Here is a 15,166-nt window from a genome sequence, read left to right as displayed (position 1 = left end):
AAGCTCTGCCACTTGGGGGGGTGGCAGCTGTGAGGGCAACATGATATATATAAAAAAATATATATACTTATATATTTTTTTTATATATATTAAAAAAAAAAAGAGAAATGTGGGGTTACAGAAAGTGTGTGCGCTGGTATTCAGGAGCCAGCAGTAGCCCCTACCCACCCTTGGGGGGCAGCCTGAGGCCCCAGCCCTGGCTTGGCCGGGCAGCAGCACTGCCCCTGCCCCACTTGACCACGCCAGGGGTGCAGTCACCCTTTCTGAGAGTCGGACCCCCACCCATTTCCATGGGAGGTGCGGGCCCTGGTGCAGCACTGCCTGGCAGCACGTGGGGAGCATCTTTGGGGTGCCCCATGCACAGGGGGGGACCACCAGCATGGGTGCAGTGGGGGCCAGTGGCAGCCTTACGGCTCAAAACCAGGGCCGTGAGCCACTCGTGCACGTGGGGATCCCGTGGGGCCAGAGCCCAAAGGAGGTGCTGGTGGGGGTCCAGAGCGGGTGGCAGGTTCCCGGGGTCCCCGTCCGTCCCCGTGGGCAGGAGGGGCTCAGTTGGAGAGGAAATCAATGGTGGCTCGGACCGTCTTGGAGGTGCGGATGTCCATGGCGGTGACCTTGATCTCCGTGTCCCCGAACTGCATGCTGGCACGGATCTCGCGTCGGCCACGGGCTGGGCTGCCGGCGTCGCCCAGTGCCTCCAGCTCCAGGCTGATGGTACCACACTTACGCACGCCGGGGTCGGTGATGTAGACCACGTCGTCGGTGGCACAGCAGTAGATGTTGATGATGGTCTTGCGCTGGCCCGGCCGGGCTGGGCAGTAGCTGCGCTGGACCACCTCCCCCAGTGCCACGGACTGGTCGACGGAGACAAACTTCTCAAAGATATCGGTGCACCAGTTCTTGCCCTCCTTCACCAACAGCTTCTCCCGCGGGTGCTTCCCCTCCACGAACTTGTTGAGCACCCCCACGCCATAGGTCAGGGGGGAGCGGCGGACACGGACGATGGTGGGGTCGAGGCCGAAGAGCACAGCCCCTTTGAGGATGGTCAGCCCCACGTCTTGGGGGATGATGACGCGGCAGGTGGGGCCGAAGGCTGCCTGGACGGCGTGCTGCAGCATGGCTGACTCCGCGAAGCCCCCCACCAGGAAGAGGAACTTGATGCCTTGGACCTCTGGCTTCTTCAGGAGGTCGTCTAGGGGGGGAGAGAGGGGGCCGTTGGGCAGGGCTGGGGGCTGCCCGTGGTCCTCTACCCCTGCCCCGGTGAGAACAGGCACCAGGCATGGCTGGGGGTGGCACTGCAGGGTGCCAGGGGGTCTGGGGAGAGGGGACACCCCCCCCCCCCTTGCAGGATCACAGGGGGTCTGGCAACCAGGCTGCTCCCACCCCCAGGACCTACCGATGTGTTTGATGATCTGGCTGATGGTGGGCTGGAAGAGCTCACTCATGGCCTCTGAGGACATCCGCAGCATCCCTTGGGATGACCACTTCACAAAGTTGACGCTGGGGAGGGAGAGAAGGTCTGGGGTTGCCCCCCGCCAAAGGTTCCCCAGACCCAGGAGCAGACCACCCCACCTACCATTGTTCCCCCCCCAAATTTAGGTCCCTCTGGGGCCACATGCTCCCCCCCAGGGGTCCCCAAGCCCTGTTATTACCCCCCCCCCCCCCCCCAGCTGGGCTCTCACTTGCTCTTCTTGAGCGCCGTCTCCACGTTCTGGCCCCGGTGCTTGCGGTAGAAGTCGATGAAGGAGAAGGGCAGGGAGATGTTGAGGGGGCTGGCGCGGGAGGGGGCTGCCGCCCGCTTGCGGGCCTCGAAGGCGATGGTCAGGTCCACCCAGGCAGCGGGACGCTTGGCCTTGAAGGTGGCGATGAAATCCTCCCCGAAAATGTGGCACAGCAGCTTCTCGAAGGCCAGATCTACCCCCACGGCCCCGTAGGGACCCCCTGGGGAGGGCATGGGGGGGAGGGCATGGGGGGGAGGGCTAGGTCAGGCAAGGTCCCCATTGCACATACATCCCAGTGTCCCCCATCACCATGTCCCCAGACCCCCCCGCCCCAGCATCACCTAGCAAAGCCTGGGACACTTTCAGTGCAAGACCATGGCCCCCAGCCCCACTGCGGCTCTTCTGCAGGGGGATGAGGGTGGGGGGGGACGTGGAGGGGAGCCCCCACCCAGGGCTGAACCAGGGGACAGGTACCTGCATTGGCAGGGGGACATGGAAACATCCCCCAGGAGCAGGGAGAAAGCAGGCAGCATGGCTGAGGGGACAGCGGTCCCCTGTCCCACCAGCACTCCCAATCCAGCAACCCATCGCTGTCCCAGCTGAGCCCCCCCAGCCCAGCACCCCAGTCCCACCTTGTCCCCCTCTAACCCCACACCCCTGTCCTACCAGCACCCCCAACCCAGCAACCTGTCACTGTCCCACCCCCCCACCCCCCCGCAGCCCAGCACCCCTGTCCCTCTGTCACCCCACAACCCGGCACCCCCGTCCCACCTGAGCCCCTGTCCCACCTGACCCCCCCCAGCCCAGCAACCCTGTCCCACCGAGACACCCCCAGCCCATCACCCCCACCCCACTTTGCCCCCCCCCTTCTCCTGCCTTTCTCCCTTTTGACACCAGGTGGTGCCACAGACCCAGCCACGACCCTGCCGGGGACTGAGAGGGGACCCCGGCCCAGGAGGGGGTCGCTGGTGGGGGGGACAGCATGGGTCTGGGGGCCACAGCCCACCTGAGGCTTTGTACAGCTCCTTCAGCGTCCCCTGCGGCTTCTCGATCTGGTGCACGGTGAGGTCCACCGTCCCGCCGCCGCAGTCCGCCACGATGTAGCGGTCACCTGCGGGCACGGACAAGGGCCGAGTGGGGGTCCCGGGTCCCCCCCCAGCCGCTGTGGGGTGTCCCCCAGCACCGCAGCAGGGCTGACCCCCTGGGACACCCATCCCGTGGGTTGGGAGGAGCCGCTGGGACACGGCTGTGGGCTGCAGGGCTACGCTTTCCCCAGGGGATCCCCCCCCCCCCCCCGATTTAACCAAAATATGGGGGTTTGGCCCCCCCCCAGAAAAAAAGCCGAAGAAGTTTTGGAGGGCAGGAGGGGGACGTTGCGGTGTTTGCTTGGAACAGTGGGACGGGAAGGTGGCAGACAGCCCCCCCCGCCCTCACCAGCACCCTCCGGGGCGCTGGGACCGAGTGACAGACCGGAGCCGTGTCACCCCCACGGCAGGACCCTCCCCTGGTGCTGGCAGGGCCACGCTGGGTGTCCCTGGGGGGCTCTGCCACGGGGGGGTACATCCAGCCCCCCATCCTCTCGCCCAGGGTGACCCTGGGGGCCAGGCAGCACCGGTGGGGACTCCTGCTTGTCCTGTCCCCCCCACCAGTGAATCTTCTTCGGGATGGGGTCTGCTGCGGGGGGGTGCACTGCCCGTCACCCCTCCTACCTGCCTGCATTTCCGACCAGAGCTCCCCCACTCCCGACTCCACCAGGAAGGTACGGCTGTGCCGGGACCGCCGGAGCTGCTCTCGGGCTGAGGGACAGAGCAGAGGGGCTGGTGTCAGACTGGGGGGGGGGGCACTGGGGCCAGGAGCATCCCTGTGATCCCACCCCCCGCAGTGGGTGGCTGCACTGGGAGCACTGGTTGCCCACTCCCCTCCAGCCGGGACACCTGACATGGCCCTGGCCGCACCGCGGAGGAGCTGGTCCAGGCATCCCACTGTTCTGCCTGGGATCCTGCAGGATCCCACGCGATCCCACCTCGCCAGAGGTGTCCCTGGGCAATGCCGCCTCTTCCCCTTTCTCCCCAGCTCGGGTGGGGTTTCCTCTGCTCTCCCCATCCCGGGATGGGGGACATCAAAGCAGCCCGGAAGGGCAGGGAGCTGTTTGGAGAAGGTGGGGTTATCCTGGCCTATTTTCGGCATGCCGAGATGGACATGGCACATAATTTAATTAGCTTCAGCCCTGGGATGCAGCTCAAGCCCCTCCGTAAATCCAGATGCAACCCCGGTTCTCCGGCCAAACACAAGACAAGGGCTGTGGCCACTGGCAGGTCCCAGCTCCGGGGCTTGGTCCCGGCTGGGCAAACCAGCTCTGTCCCAGTAAAGCCTCGGCTCTGTGGCTGGAGCGGAGGGGACCCCCAGGCTCCCCATGCACGGGGGGAGCATCCTGGCAGGCAGCTCAGCAGAGGGTTTTGGACAGCCCCGGAGCAGCGGGTAGATCCTTTTCCCTGTCCCAGGGTTATGGCATGGACAGGGGAGGTCGGCATGGGATTAGGAATCCCGAGGGCTTGGCCCGTATGGAGGAGGAGGGAAGAAAGGAGCCGGGGTGGTGGAGGCTGAGCAGAGCGAGCTGCTGGGAGGAATCCAGGGCGGCTCCGGCTGAGCCAGCAGAAACGGCTCCGGATGGAAATGTGGGGAGAGGGAAGGAAAGAGGCGGCCCGAGGAGCTGGGGTGGTGCGGGTGGAGGTCAAGGGCAGGTTGGGCAGATGAAAGGGGCCACGACCACGAGGGACACACCTGGGAAACCAGCCATCGCCTGCCCCGGCCATGTGGGCTTGGGGAGGGGGGCAAAGGGGGGAGCAGGGGTCCCCAGTGCTGCCAGCGAGGGGAGCAGCCACAGCCTTCCCCTCACTTGCTTGGCACAGTGCCGCGCTCATCTCTGCCTCAGTTTCCCCCATCACCAGAAGATGCCGCAAGCTGGGGGTCCCCATGGCGGTGGAACCAGCCCTGCACTCGCATGGGGGTGCAGGATTGCTGCGCTCCCTTTCCCGCTGCGGAGCACCCGCCGAGGACTTGCTCCGGAACACGCCAGTGCTGCGCAGAAACCCAAACGCCTTTTGCCAGATTTGGTCTCGTTTGCTAAAGTACCGGAGAAGGGAAAATTATAGGGAAGGGGATGGGAAAGTGGAAAAGAGCCGGGAACTCCAGGGTGATCCGTGGTGCTCAGCCCAGGGACCCCAGTGCTGCAGCCCGCACTGAGCTGTGCCCCAGGTTTGCCTCAAACCCCCTCCCCAGCCACGGCTGCCGACGGACCCTCAAGACCTGGCACACGGGGCCAGATCCCTGCCTGCTCCATCTCCTGCTATTCCAGCCTCCCACCCTGCCAGGACCCTCTGCCAGCTCCCGGTCCTGCTCACCCTGCCGAAAACTGGAGTCGATGGAATGGTCCGGCGCCAGCCCGTTGGCCGGGGGTTTGCAGCTCAGGTCGATCAGCTGGTGGAGGCGAAGTTTCCTGCAATAAATGGAAGCAGCTTCGGGCTCCAGCGCGATCAGCAGCTGCTCCGGATTCTCTGGGGACACCAGACCGGCCTGCGGAGAGGACGGGGTGTCAGGGCAGAGAAGGTGCCGGTGCACCGGCACATCCCTGCACGCCGCAGCCTTACAGCTGTGCTCGGGCAGGGCTTTCCCGGCCCTCGCCTTCGTGCATCGCTTTTGCCTGTATATATACGTTGCACAGCAATCCTATGTGTTAGGGCTGTGCGCCAGGCATCACCCGTTTGGTAGGGGTGGGTTAGCTCCTGCCCATCCCAGGGACCCAGCGGTGGCACCAAGCACCCAAGGGGGACCCTCCATCCCTGGGGGAGCACACGTCCCCATCCTCAGCCCCCCCACCTTGCTGCACGCCCAGCTCTGAAATCCTCCCACCCCACCAACGCTGGGTTTCAAAGCCCAACAGCCAGAGTCCAGCTTTTGTTCTTTAGGCTGCCAGGACATGCCAGAGACCCTTCATTATGGAGGCAGCACCCACAGGGGAGCGGGGGAAAGAGATACCCCCCCCCCCCGCCAAAAGCACGGCCTCCTGCGAGGGTTACCATGCAGAACAGCCTCCCCCAAGCGTCCCCCTCACCTTGTAGGCAGCTTCTCGCATGAACTGCTTGGCCGGCTGCTTCCAGATGGCGGGCACGGTGATCACCCAGCGGATGGCATCTCTCTCGGGCAGGGACGGGCACTGGTCCTTCAGCTCCTGCCGGGAAAGAAGCAGCAGGTGACCCCCCTGGTTGGGTCATTGGAGCTCTCGTGAAGGGTGAGGAAGCAACACGTGGAGAGGACGACACGCGTGACTTGTACTCCGTTTAGGGAGGGAGAGAAGGGCTGTGCTCATGCGACGGTGCAGGGAGACCCGGATCGGGTGCCAGGGTGCCCTACCTGCACGGCGTGCTGCTTGAAGAAGCGGAGTGCGTGGGCAAACACCTCCAGTGCTTGCATTTTCTTCCCGTTGACAGCTTCTAGTTCAGTTTTCATGGTGAGGTCCTGCCAGGAAGAGCAGTAACACCAAACAGATCACGCAGGGTGCTGGGACGTGGCCGGCATCCCATCCCGGCTCTGTCGGTGAGCCTTGGGCAGGGTGCTCGTCCCCTGTCGTGCCAAACGGACCAGCTGGGGCGCGGGCACTGGAAGCACCACTCTGCGGCCACATCCATCTGCCCTGAAGAGGCTTGGATGGGGGGAACCAAAAATTCACCCCCCTGCAAAGGGCTAAAACATTGCAAAATGTGCGTAAAGCAAACAGGGAGCTGGGTGTGCTCGGTCGGGATGCTGGTGATCAGAGGTTTTTCTTGTAGACCGTCTCCAACCCTCCTGGATTTCTGCTCCCCCCAGTGAGCCCTCTCTTTGCTTTCTGCAAAGTAGGATAAATCCCTGGGGCCAGCTCAGCTCGCACCCAGCCTGGCCAGGGTCCCTGTGGGTCCCCTGGGGAGGTCGGGGCAGGAGCAGGGACTCACGCTGGTGCTGTGAATCTTCATCTTAAATTTCTCAAAGTACAGCCAGTCGCGGGCTTCCTCGGGGTCCAGGTCGTGGTAGTAGTCCCTGGCAGTGTAGCCAAAGCTGTGGAAGATGCCCTCCGGTGTCAGCAGGAGGCTGGTGGGGGTCTTCTGGTTGGCCACCCCCGGGTCCCCTCCTTCCCATTTCCTGCAAACAGAAGCCAGCAGCAGCCCATGAACGTTAAGGCCAGGGAAGGGATCCTGGCCCATTTCATTTATTTATATGAGCACAACCTCAAGCACCTTAAAGAGGGACAAAGAAGGGACCAACGTCCCTGGGAAGACCATTGCGAAGAGTGCTTTGCTCCCTGTGCAACCCCTGCAGGGCTCCTCTGCAGCCACGCAGGTCGTTAGACTAGAGCGCTAACGAAGAGGTGCTCTCACCCCATCCTCCCGCTCAGCGCGAGACCCATTTCACGGGCTCCTTCCACCCACCGCTGCCAGGCAGCATCCCTCACCTGTGATGGTGTGGGTGTTCGCTGCCCAGCCCGGCTCCATCCCTGCCTCCCAGCAAGCCGACTTCCAGCCCCTTTGGGCAAAAAGTCCTTTAACAGCCCTGGGAGCAGCGCTCGGGGCTCCGGCCACTCCTCACCTCATCATGTGGATGGCCTCGGGGTCGCTGGAGAAGCTGAAGGCGTAGCCGCTGGATGTGGTGCCGAAGTCGATGGCCACCACCACGGCAAAGGAGGCGGTTTGCTGGGAGCGAGCCTCGCTTCTCTGAAACGCAAGGGCAGCCGTTAGGGATGGGCTCTGTCCTGGGGGTGAGCATCAAAACAGGGCTGGCTGCTTCCAGAAAAGGGGTTAAAAAAACCCCCAAACAACCCGCGAAAGGGTTAATTTTTCCTGAATCAGGCCCACAGGCACTGTGATTTCTGCCCAGGGAAGGGACGCAGCAATGCTGTGGTTTTCTCTGCAATGATGCCAAAAACATGGGGCAATTCCTCCTCTTACGTGGCTCCAAATCACCGAGAAAAGGGACTGCCTGCACTGGGCTCTGCAGGGTCCTGCGGTGGTTCCCAAAGGCAGGCTCGTGGGACAAGGGGATTTGGGCAGCCCCAGAGAGGGATGGATGGAGGGATGCTCTGTCCCCGAGAGCTGCCTGGGGCTGCAGTCGGGTCTCTGTTTCTTCCTGGGCTGGGGTGGTGCTGAGCCCTCCACACTTGAACCCTGGCAATTTTTAGCTGAGATTCCCCAAAACCTTCCCTGCTCCTGATCTTGGTCCAAGGGACCTCATCCCAGGTGTCCCCACAGGTCACCCAACCGAAAACCTTCCTGGCCCAGATGCTTCAGGGGGTTCCCGCTGCTGCTTTTCTGGTCCTGCCTTTGGGCCCCCATTCCTCACCTCCCGGCCATGGCAGGGAGCAGCGGTGCCGGAGGAGCCACGAAGATGCGGCAAGCCCCGTACCCATGTCACCAGCCCGGGGTGCCGCCCTCGTCCGCCGCAGCCTCCCAGGCGCGCGGGGCAGACACAAAAAGCTAAAAGCCCTCATTAACTTTTAACGTATCCAGATTTGATAAGCGCAGACATTAGCTAGCCGTGAAAAAAGCCAGCGATTAGCATGGGTGAAGTGGTTGTCTCAGAAATGTGCATGTTCAGGGAGCTGCAAGGACAGGGAGTGCTGGGGAGGAACTGACTCCGGCATGCTCCCTGCCTGCGTCCTTCCACACCGGGCAGTCCCGGGGGACATGCAGGTAGGAGCAAGCTGAGGCCAGGAGCTTTGCAAGGAGTTAAACTTATGCTGGTGTTTTCTCTGGCTCCTCTCCTGCACTGGAAAAAACCTCCATCCCATCAATCCCACAGCTAACAGGGGGGATTTGGGCCCCCGTGATAGAGTGACCCATCCTTCAGCTGGTATCGGGGTGTGCAGTGGGGATGGCAACCAGCCTGGGAGGGGAGGTAGTAGGAGGTGACCACTGACCAGGGAAGGATCAGAGGGGGCAATGCCAGGGAGACAGAACCCGGCAGCCCCACTGGACCCCCCACAACTGCCTTACCGGCGACTGGGAGGGCGTCAGCGGGGCGATGCTGCAACTGTCATGGGGTGTCCCTGGGGAGCCGGGAGGGGACGGCGTGGGGCACCGCTCACCGTTGGCACCTGGGGACACAGCAGGGTGAGGCTGGGATGGGGACGGGTCCTGGTCCCTTCTGAGGACCCTTCCCCAAGATGAGGGCAACGCGTGACATCCCCACGAAGATGCAGCCAGTGCAGGCTCAGAGCTTCTGCAGGGGCTGCTCCCAGTGGGCTCCGTATAGGGCAAGTCTGGGCTTGAGGGGCTTCCCACGCTTTTTTTCAACCATGCTTAAGGAAAGATCCAATCAGCACTGATTAAATTAGCAAATGAGGATCCAATCAGCGCTGATTAAATTAGCAAACGAGGAACCCCTTGGAGGTGTCATAAGGAGGTGCAGGAACTGGCTGCACCTGGTGTTAGCACTGGTGAGCTCACAGGGATCCCTCCCACTGGGGATGGGGCTCACAGCTGTACAGAGGATGGGGACAGTGGCCAGAGAAGAGCCACAGGACTAAGGGACCTTCTCCTCTGGGGCTGGGGGATGTCAGCTCTTGCTCAGCAAGAAGATGGGTGAGGGTGCGTTGGTCGTGGTGTTTCAGGGAGAAGGTCAGATCGCTGGTGTGGGCAGGCTTTGGTGATGAGACACGGGCTCAATGTCTTCTCCATCGCCAGAGATGAACTGGCACACGGAGGAAAAGTCATCTCATCTTGAACGTAGTATCCAAAGTCAGGTGAACCTGCAAGCCCAGTTTCTCCCTGTTGATTCTATAGAGACCCTTGGTGGTGGCTGCAGGTGGAGATGTTCTCCTGTAGATGAGCCAGCCGAGGTGGGATGGATCCTGCCTTGCACATCTGAAGGGGACCAAAGAAGTGGAAGTGCAGTGGTCTTTGACTGGCAAAGGAGCAGCTGGATCTAATTCCTTGCAGCTGATGGTAGCAGAGTCAGGACTAAAAACCCATGACGTGTTTGTAGCAGAAAGGGACGCAGTGGTTCTCCAGAGCTGCCTATTTTTAAATCAAGACAGCCATCATCACATAAATACACGCTAGTTTAGCTTGGCAGCGCCTGGTGGGGACGACTGCAAAGGATGCCAGAGGCTGCTCCGGGCAAGCAGCTGAAATGCTTGTATCCAGCAGGAATGGGAGAAAAACTTGGGAAAGAGCTGCCAGTGAGCTACTGAGGCAGAGCAAGCGTCTGCAGCGTGAGGCTATGGAGACCTGGCTGCCTGGCCCTTGGCAAGGGGAGGCGTGCTCGGCTCAGACCCACGGCCACGGTGCAGAACAACCCAGTTTGGTGGAGACCCAGTAAATCCTGTGTGAGCCCGTGATAACTCCGCGACATTGAGGTTTAGCCTGCGCAGGGAGCTCAGGGAGGCTTATGCTGTCTTGCACTACAGCGAGCGGTGGATGTGCATGGGGCCAGGCACCGTGCTGCGGTGGCTTGTGCAGTTGCCCTTGCTCTGCGGTGCCTCCTCCTCGAAACACCAGCCAGCTCTGTGTCTCCTCGGGTGACCCCCCCACCAGCTCCTCCACCAGCAGAAGCCTCGTGCTGGGAATCCCCATTAATCCTGGTGTGTCAGCCCAGGCTGGAGCCGCTGCAGAAGCCCCGGTGGGACGCCTGGCCCCCAGCCCAGCCAGCGCCGGGACGGTGCGAGCCCTGGGGCTGTCCTGCATGCCGACGGCGCGGGGCTGCCTGTTGCCTGCACTCCTCTTGCCACATGGCTCCAATTAGCAGAGGGGATTAATCATCCGCCCTGCGAAAGCACGAGCCGATGGACAGGCTCCAGCTGTTGGCGGGGGGCAGCCGGGAAGGGGCTGGTGCAGCTGATGGAGCGGGGCCGCCTTTCCCAAGGGGCTTGGCCGGCTCTGGCTCTGGCGAGGGTATGGCCATGCTGGGAATGGGATGTGGGGTCCAGGCGGTGACACCGGTGAGGCGGAGGGACCGGTCGCCCCACGGGCTTTGCCGAGACCCACGCTTTGGGCTTGCGGCTCCATGCCAGGAGCCTGCCGGGATCTGGACCACAGGAGCAGGGACAAGCAGCACCTACTCCCAGCTGGACTCTGGAGAGGTTTGGGGCTGGAGGAGGCTCCTCAATCTTTCCTCAGGGAAGCGTAAAGCTCTAGCTCTTCTTTGCCAGAGGGTGCTGGCAGCTGGTGTCTGTGTCCAGCTCCCACTGCGACCAGTTTGCACCAGGATGCCCAAGGGGCAACTCTTTAAATCCCTCTGGCAGTTGGGAGCCCCAGAGCCTGCAGCAGGGGTGGTCTGGACCCCCCCCAGCAGCAGCCATGGGGTGGGAGCCAGGTTCAGCCGCGCAGGCATCCCCCATCCTGGCAGCGGGGGTCCCGGCTGCTCCTCACTGCTTTGTCTCCTTGGCCGGCTGAGAGCCGAGCCGCCGGCACATCATTCGCACCGGCCTCGGTGCCGCGGTGTCAGGGACGGTGCTGTGCCATGTGCCCTCCCGGGAGATGTGCCAGCGGGCTCGGTCGCCCCTCGCCGCGACATGGCTCCGGTCCCTTCACTCTTGCTCTGTAAGTGCCTTTCGCTGTATCCCGTGTCTGTGCCATGAATATTTGATCCCCGACAAACAGGAACGTCCCTGCGGGCATCTCCGTGTGCCGGCAGAGCCCTGCAGCGGGGGGAGACCGGTGTCCCCCAGCTGCAGGGGGGGGGGGAAACGCTGCCTGGGTTAGGCAGGGAGACGGTAGCTCGGCCGGGCTTCGAGCCTGGGGGTCCGGACCCCAGGCTGGGGCTGTGCCCATGAAACATCATTTCTGCAGGTCCAGAGCTGGAGCTGGTACCCTCCAGCGTGTGGGCACTGGGCTCCCAGTGGTCTGGGGGAGCTGGGGGGGGACGACCCGCAGGGGTTTAATTCTTGCAGTGGCCTCTTTGCTCAGGCTGTTCCCTGGCTTTGTGTTTGCAGGGTCAGGTTTCCTCGGCCGCAGCAGCTGGTTCTGGTTACCCCAGCGCAGGAGCAGCGTGGGGGGCTCCTCCGCACCGCAGACGGGAGGACGATTGCGGGGGGGACGACAGACAGACTGCTGGGGGAGCGGTGGGGGGGATGCCCGGGTGCGCGGGGGAGCGAAGGGAGAGGGGCCAGGAGTGTCACGCTTGCAGAGAGCTCGTCTCTGCTGGGGGCGAGGGGCTGTGGGCAGGGGACCCCCCCCACTGCCATGCCCGCTGGGCACCTTCCATGTGGGGGGAACAGCCTTACCCATCCGGAGACTCTGCATCCCGGGCTCCAGGAGCATCGCCATGGCGGCCTCGCCTTCCCGGCTGCAAGAGAAGGAGGATGGACGATGGGATGAGCGTCCATGAGCCCGGAGGTGCTGGCTACCCTCTCAGCAGTGGGGTGCACAGCGTGCCACGGGCTGGGGTGTCCATGAGGACCCCTCACCCCCCTGAGTGTTACTGGGTGAGCCCAGGCTCAAGCCCCCCCCTCGAAGACCCAGCAGGGACAGGGCTGGCTGTGACCCTGCATCCCCTGAGACCCTACAGGAGACCCCCAAAGCCCAGGGACTCCGGTTGCAATAGGGTGCAGGAGGGTGGGGGGCTGTGCCGGGGGGGGCTGTCCCAGTTCAGCATGCGCCCGATCGGCACCGGCCAGGTGCCGGCACGGCCGCCGGCCCAGCCTCTGCGGGAGCGGGGGAACCCCATTCCTTTCATTAAGCGGGTCAAGACACGTGCGTGATACAGATGTTGTGCGCAAAATGCTGTTCCGCCAGCGTGGGGTCTATGCTGCAGATTTTTAGGCTTGATCACAGAAAGAAACTGAGGGCAGGCAATCCTTTAAAGTTATTTTCTTAATTGAAGCGGTCACTGCCCAGGACCAGGCTCCCTGCAGCATGGTGGCCGCACCAGCAGGAGCAGGAATGGCCGAAGGCGTCGCTGCCCGTCCTAAGGGCTGTGACCCAGCGTTGACCAGCTTCAAAACTGCTTTCCCAGCATAACAAACTGGCTCTTGGCTCTCTGCCTGGTCCCATCACCTCCGAGGCTGCCTGCCCCACGCCGACCGCTTTCATCCTGCGGAGCTGTGGGCTCAGGACAAGGCTTAGCTCATCGGGGAGAGGCTTTGCTCCGAGCCAAACCCACCCACGCGCTGCCGGCCCGGCGGCCTGATCCTGCTCTCGGCAGCCTCCCGAAAAAAAAGCCTTGTGCTAAAAATGGCAGGTGGGGGGACTTCTGCTCCGGCCACCCCGGCGGAGGGTGCGGTGAGGGGCTGAGCGAGAAGGAGCTGTGGCTGATGCAGGCTGTGGGTCAAACCGCAGTGGGGAATGTGGTGCTGGTGGTCCTGGGAGGGCACGAGGGGGTATCTGGCAGGCTGAGGCTGGCAGAGGGTCTTCTCCAACAAAACTGGGCTTTCCATGAGGTTCTGAGAGTGCCCTGCAAGGATGTGCTCAGGGGATCGCCCCTTCAATGGCAGAAACTCTTCCCCGGGTCCGGGCAGTCGGTCCGGAGCCTGCGCAGACCCTCAGGCTCCGGGTGGCTGAAATCCTCCATCTCAGCAAACCAAACTCTGACAGTAGATCTCACCAGGGGGGTGGCTGATGGCTGCCTTCGTCCCCAAGCTGCCAAGCCTCTGCCTGGGGTCCTGGCGAGGAAGATGAGTGGGCTCAGCCCACCCTGGCAGCCGGTGGCAGCACACAGAGGGGCTGAGGTCTCCTCCAGCCCCCCGAGGGGTTTTGTCCGGCCGTGCCTCTCCTCGTACAGCGCTGGAGACCCAGCTTCTGCACCCCGTGCTGGCAGGGCACTGGTGAGGCTTTGGGGTACCCAGTGAGCCCAGCACCCCCACAATCCTGGCCGGTGGACACAAATGGATCCCTTCCTTCCCACGCACACGCGTGTGAGCAGGGCACCCGTGCAGAGCCCTTGTGTCCTCCAGCATCGTCCCCATGCAGATCCCGGGCGGTGATTGCTCTGCCTGCATGTGAATCTGCCTGTGTGTGAAGCTGCCTGCACCCGTGCCCCCTCCCAGGGACATGGGCTGAAGCCCCCAGCTCTGGGGGGCCACGCCATGCTGCCAGGGAGAGGGTCCTGGCGGTTCCCGGTGCTCGCTCTGGCAGCTTGTGCAGGAGCAGTGTTTTTTTGAGGACTTTCCACCATTTCCGCCTCTGCAAGGGCTCACGGAAACGGGGAAAGGAAACAAGTTTGGGACGGCTTCAGGGCAGGCGGACAGGCTGGGCACCGGGGCCTCGGCACCGCATCGCCGAGCGTGGCGCGGGGACGCCGGCTTCGCTGGGCACGGTGCCCCTGTGGCTGGGGCTGCCCCAGCTCGGGGTGGAGGGTTCTTGGGGCAGCTGTAGGGCTGGGGTCCAGATGTGTGGGGAGTGGGAGGAGGCATTCATCCCCACAAGCCTCTTGTGCTGGGAGCGAGCACATCTGCGGGGCTGGGGAGCCCCCAAATCCTCCGGGCAAAGCTGTCGGGTTTCCATGACTGTTTGTGGGCGTCCTCCCCTTCCCACTGCCATCGCTTGGCCGCGGCTGGGGCACGGGAGCCGGTGGGATGTCACTGGCACGGCTTGCCCCGGGATGGGCTGACACATCACTTGCAGCCCCTGCACGGTGCTGGCACGTCACGGCACTGTCTCTGTGGTTTGCGGTGGTATCCCCGCCGGTCACAGCAGTATCCCCCCCAGGACAGGGTGCGTGGGGGACAGGACCCACGAAAACTCAGGAGGGGCTCAACGCAGCAATCCCCACTCCCACCCGTGCCTGCAGCCCGCATCCTTGCTGGGAAGAGGCCTCAGGAATCCTGACACCCCTCACCCGCCCCAGTGCCGGTGTGCTCGCTCACCAGTGCCCCCAAACTGGGGAGACACCCCAGGCATCCCGACTGGCCAGGATGGTGACACCCTCGCCCCGGCCAAGGGAAAAGCCGGGCGATGCTGGGTCCCCACACCTCAGGCGGAGCGTCTGCTGGTCCCCAGCTCCCACGAAGCCCCACGGCCGCTTACCTCTGGGAGGGGGGGACAGGCTGGGGACCCCTCAGTCCAGCCACCACCTTCTCGCTCCAGCTGTGCCGGCCGGGTGCCGGCTCCCACCGCCACCGGCGATGCCCTCCCGCCCGCGGCGGCCGGCGATGCCCAGCAGCTCCGGCAGTGGCCCGTCTGCGCAGCCGGCCCCGCCGCGTAGCCCCCCTTGCTCTCCGGCTTCCTCTGGCTTCCCCGAGCGCCTTCCTCCCACTCCCACTCCCGGCCGGCGCCCAGCCCAGCCAGCGCCTCAAATTGCAATTCCAGCTGCAGATGTGGGAGCGGGAGGAGGAGGCAGGGCCAGCGCCGCCGGGAATGAAACCTAAACTCCCCGCTCGGCCCCGGGCTCGCCGCAGACTCCCCAAATCGGGGGACCGTGGGCTGCCGAGGGGGGATGGACCCCTGAGAGGAACGAGGCTCCCAAAACAGCCGGGAATGGGG

The 15,166-nt window shown here is 63.6% G+C and overlaps 1 protein-coding gene across 1 annotated transcript; it reads right to left on the bottom strand.

Annotated features, from left to right (window-relative positions):
* Positions 1 to 154: 154 nt before the first annotated feature.
* On the bottom strand, positions 155 to 14,924 carry HSPA12B (heat shock protein family A (Hsp70) member 12B). Its single transcript, XM_049830809.1, has 13 exons — positions 14,711 to 14,924; positions 11,971 to 12,032; positions 8,741 to 8,841; positions 7,338 to 7,462; positions 6,707 to 6,893; positions 6,132 to 6,236; positions 5,833 to 5,949; positions 5,123 to 5,294; positions 3,431 to 3,517; positions 2,728 to 2,832; positions 1,683 to 1,941; positions 1,397 to 1,500; positions 155 to 1,192 (listed from the first exon to the last, which is right to left on the bottom strand). Exons 2-13 carry the CDS (start codon positions 12,011 to 12,013, stop codon positions 549 to 551), a joined length of 2,049 nt encoding a protein of 682 aa, XP_049686766.1. The 5' UTR covers positions 12,014 to 12,032; positions 14,711 to 14,924; the 3' UTR covers positions 155 to 548.
* Between the last annotated feature and the right edge of the window lie 242 nt (positions 14,925 to 15,166).

This window comes from Accipiter gentilis, chromosome 3 (genome assembly GCF_929443795.1).
Source record: "Accipiter gentilis chromosome 3, bAccGen1.1, whole genome shotgun sequence".
Lineage (NCBI taxonomy): Eukaryota > Metazoa > Chordata > Aves > Accipitriformes > Accipitridae > Astur > Astur gentilis.
This window is presented reverse-complemented; position numbering and strand designations above follow the sequence as displayed.

Bases quoted from the DNA above. Each gene is read 5' to 3' on its own strand.
- HSPA12B (XM_049830809.1), bottom strand. From the start codon at position 12,013: ATGGCGATGCTCCTGGAGCCCGGGATGCAGAGTCTCCGGATGG. The intron at 6,237-6,706 runs GTGAGTCCCTGC...TCTTCCTGGCAG, and splicing joins TGAAGATTCACAGCACCAGC to GACCTCACCATGAAAACTGA. The intron at 5,950-6,131 runs GTAGGGCACCCT...CTTTCCCGGCAG, and splicing joins TCAAGCAGCACGCCGTGCAG to GAGCTGAAGGACCAGTGCCC.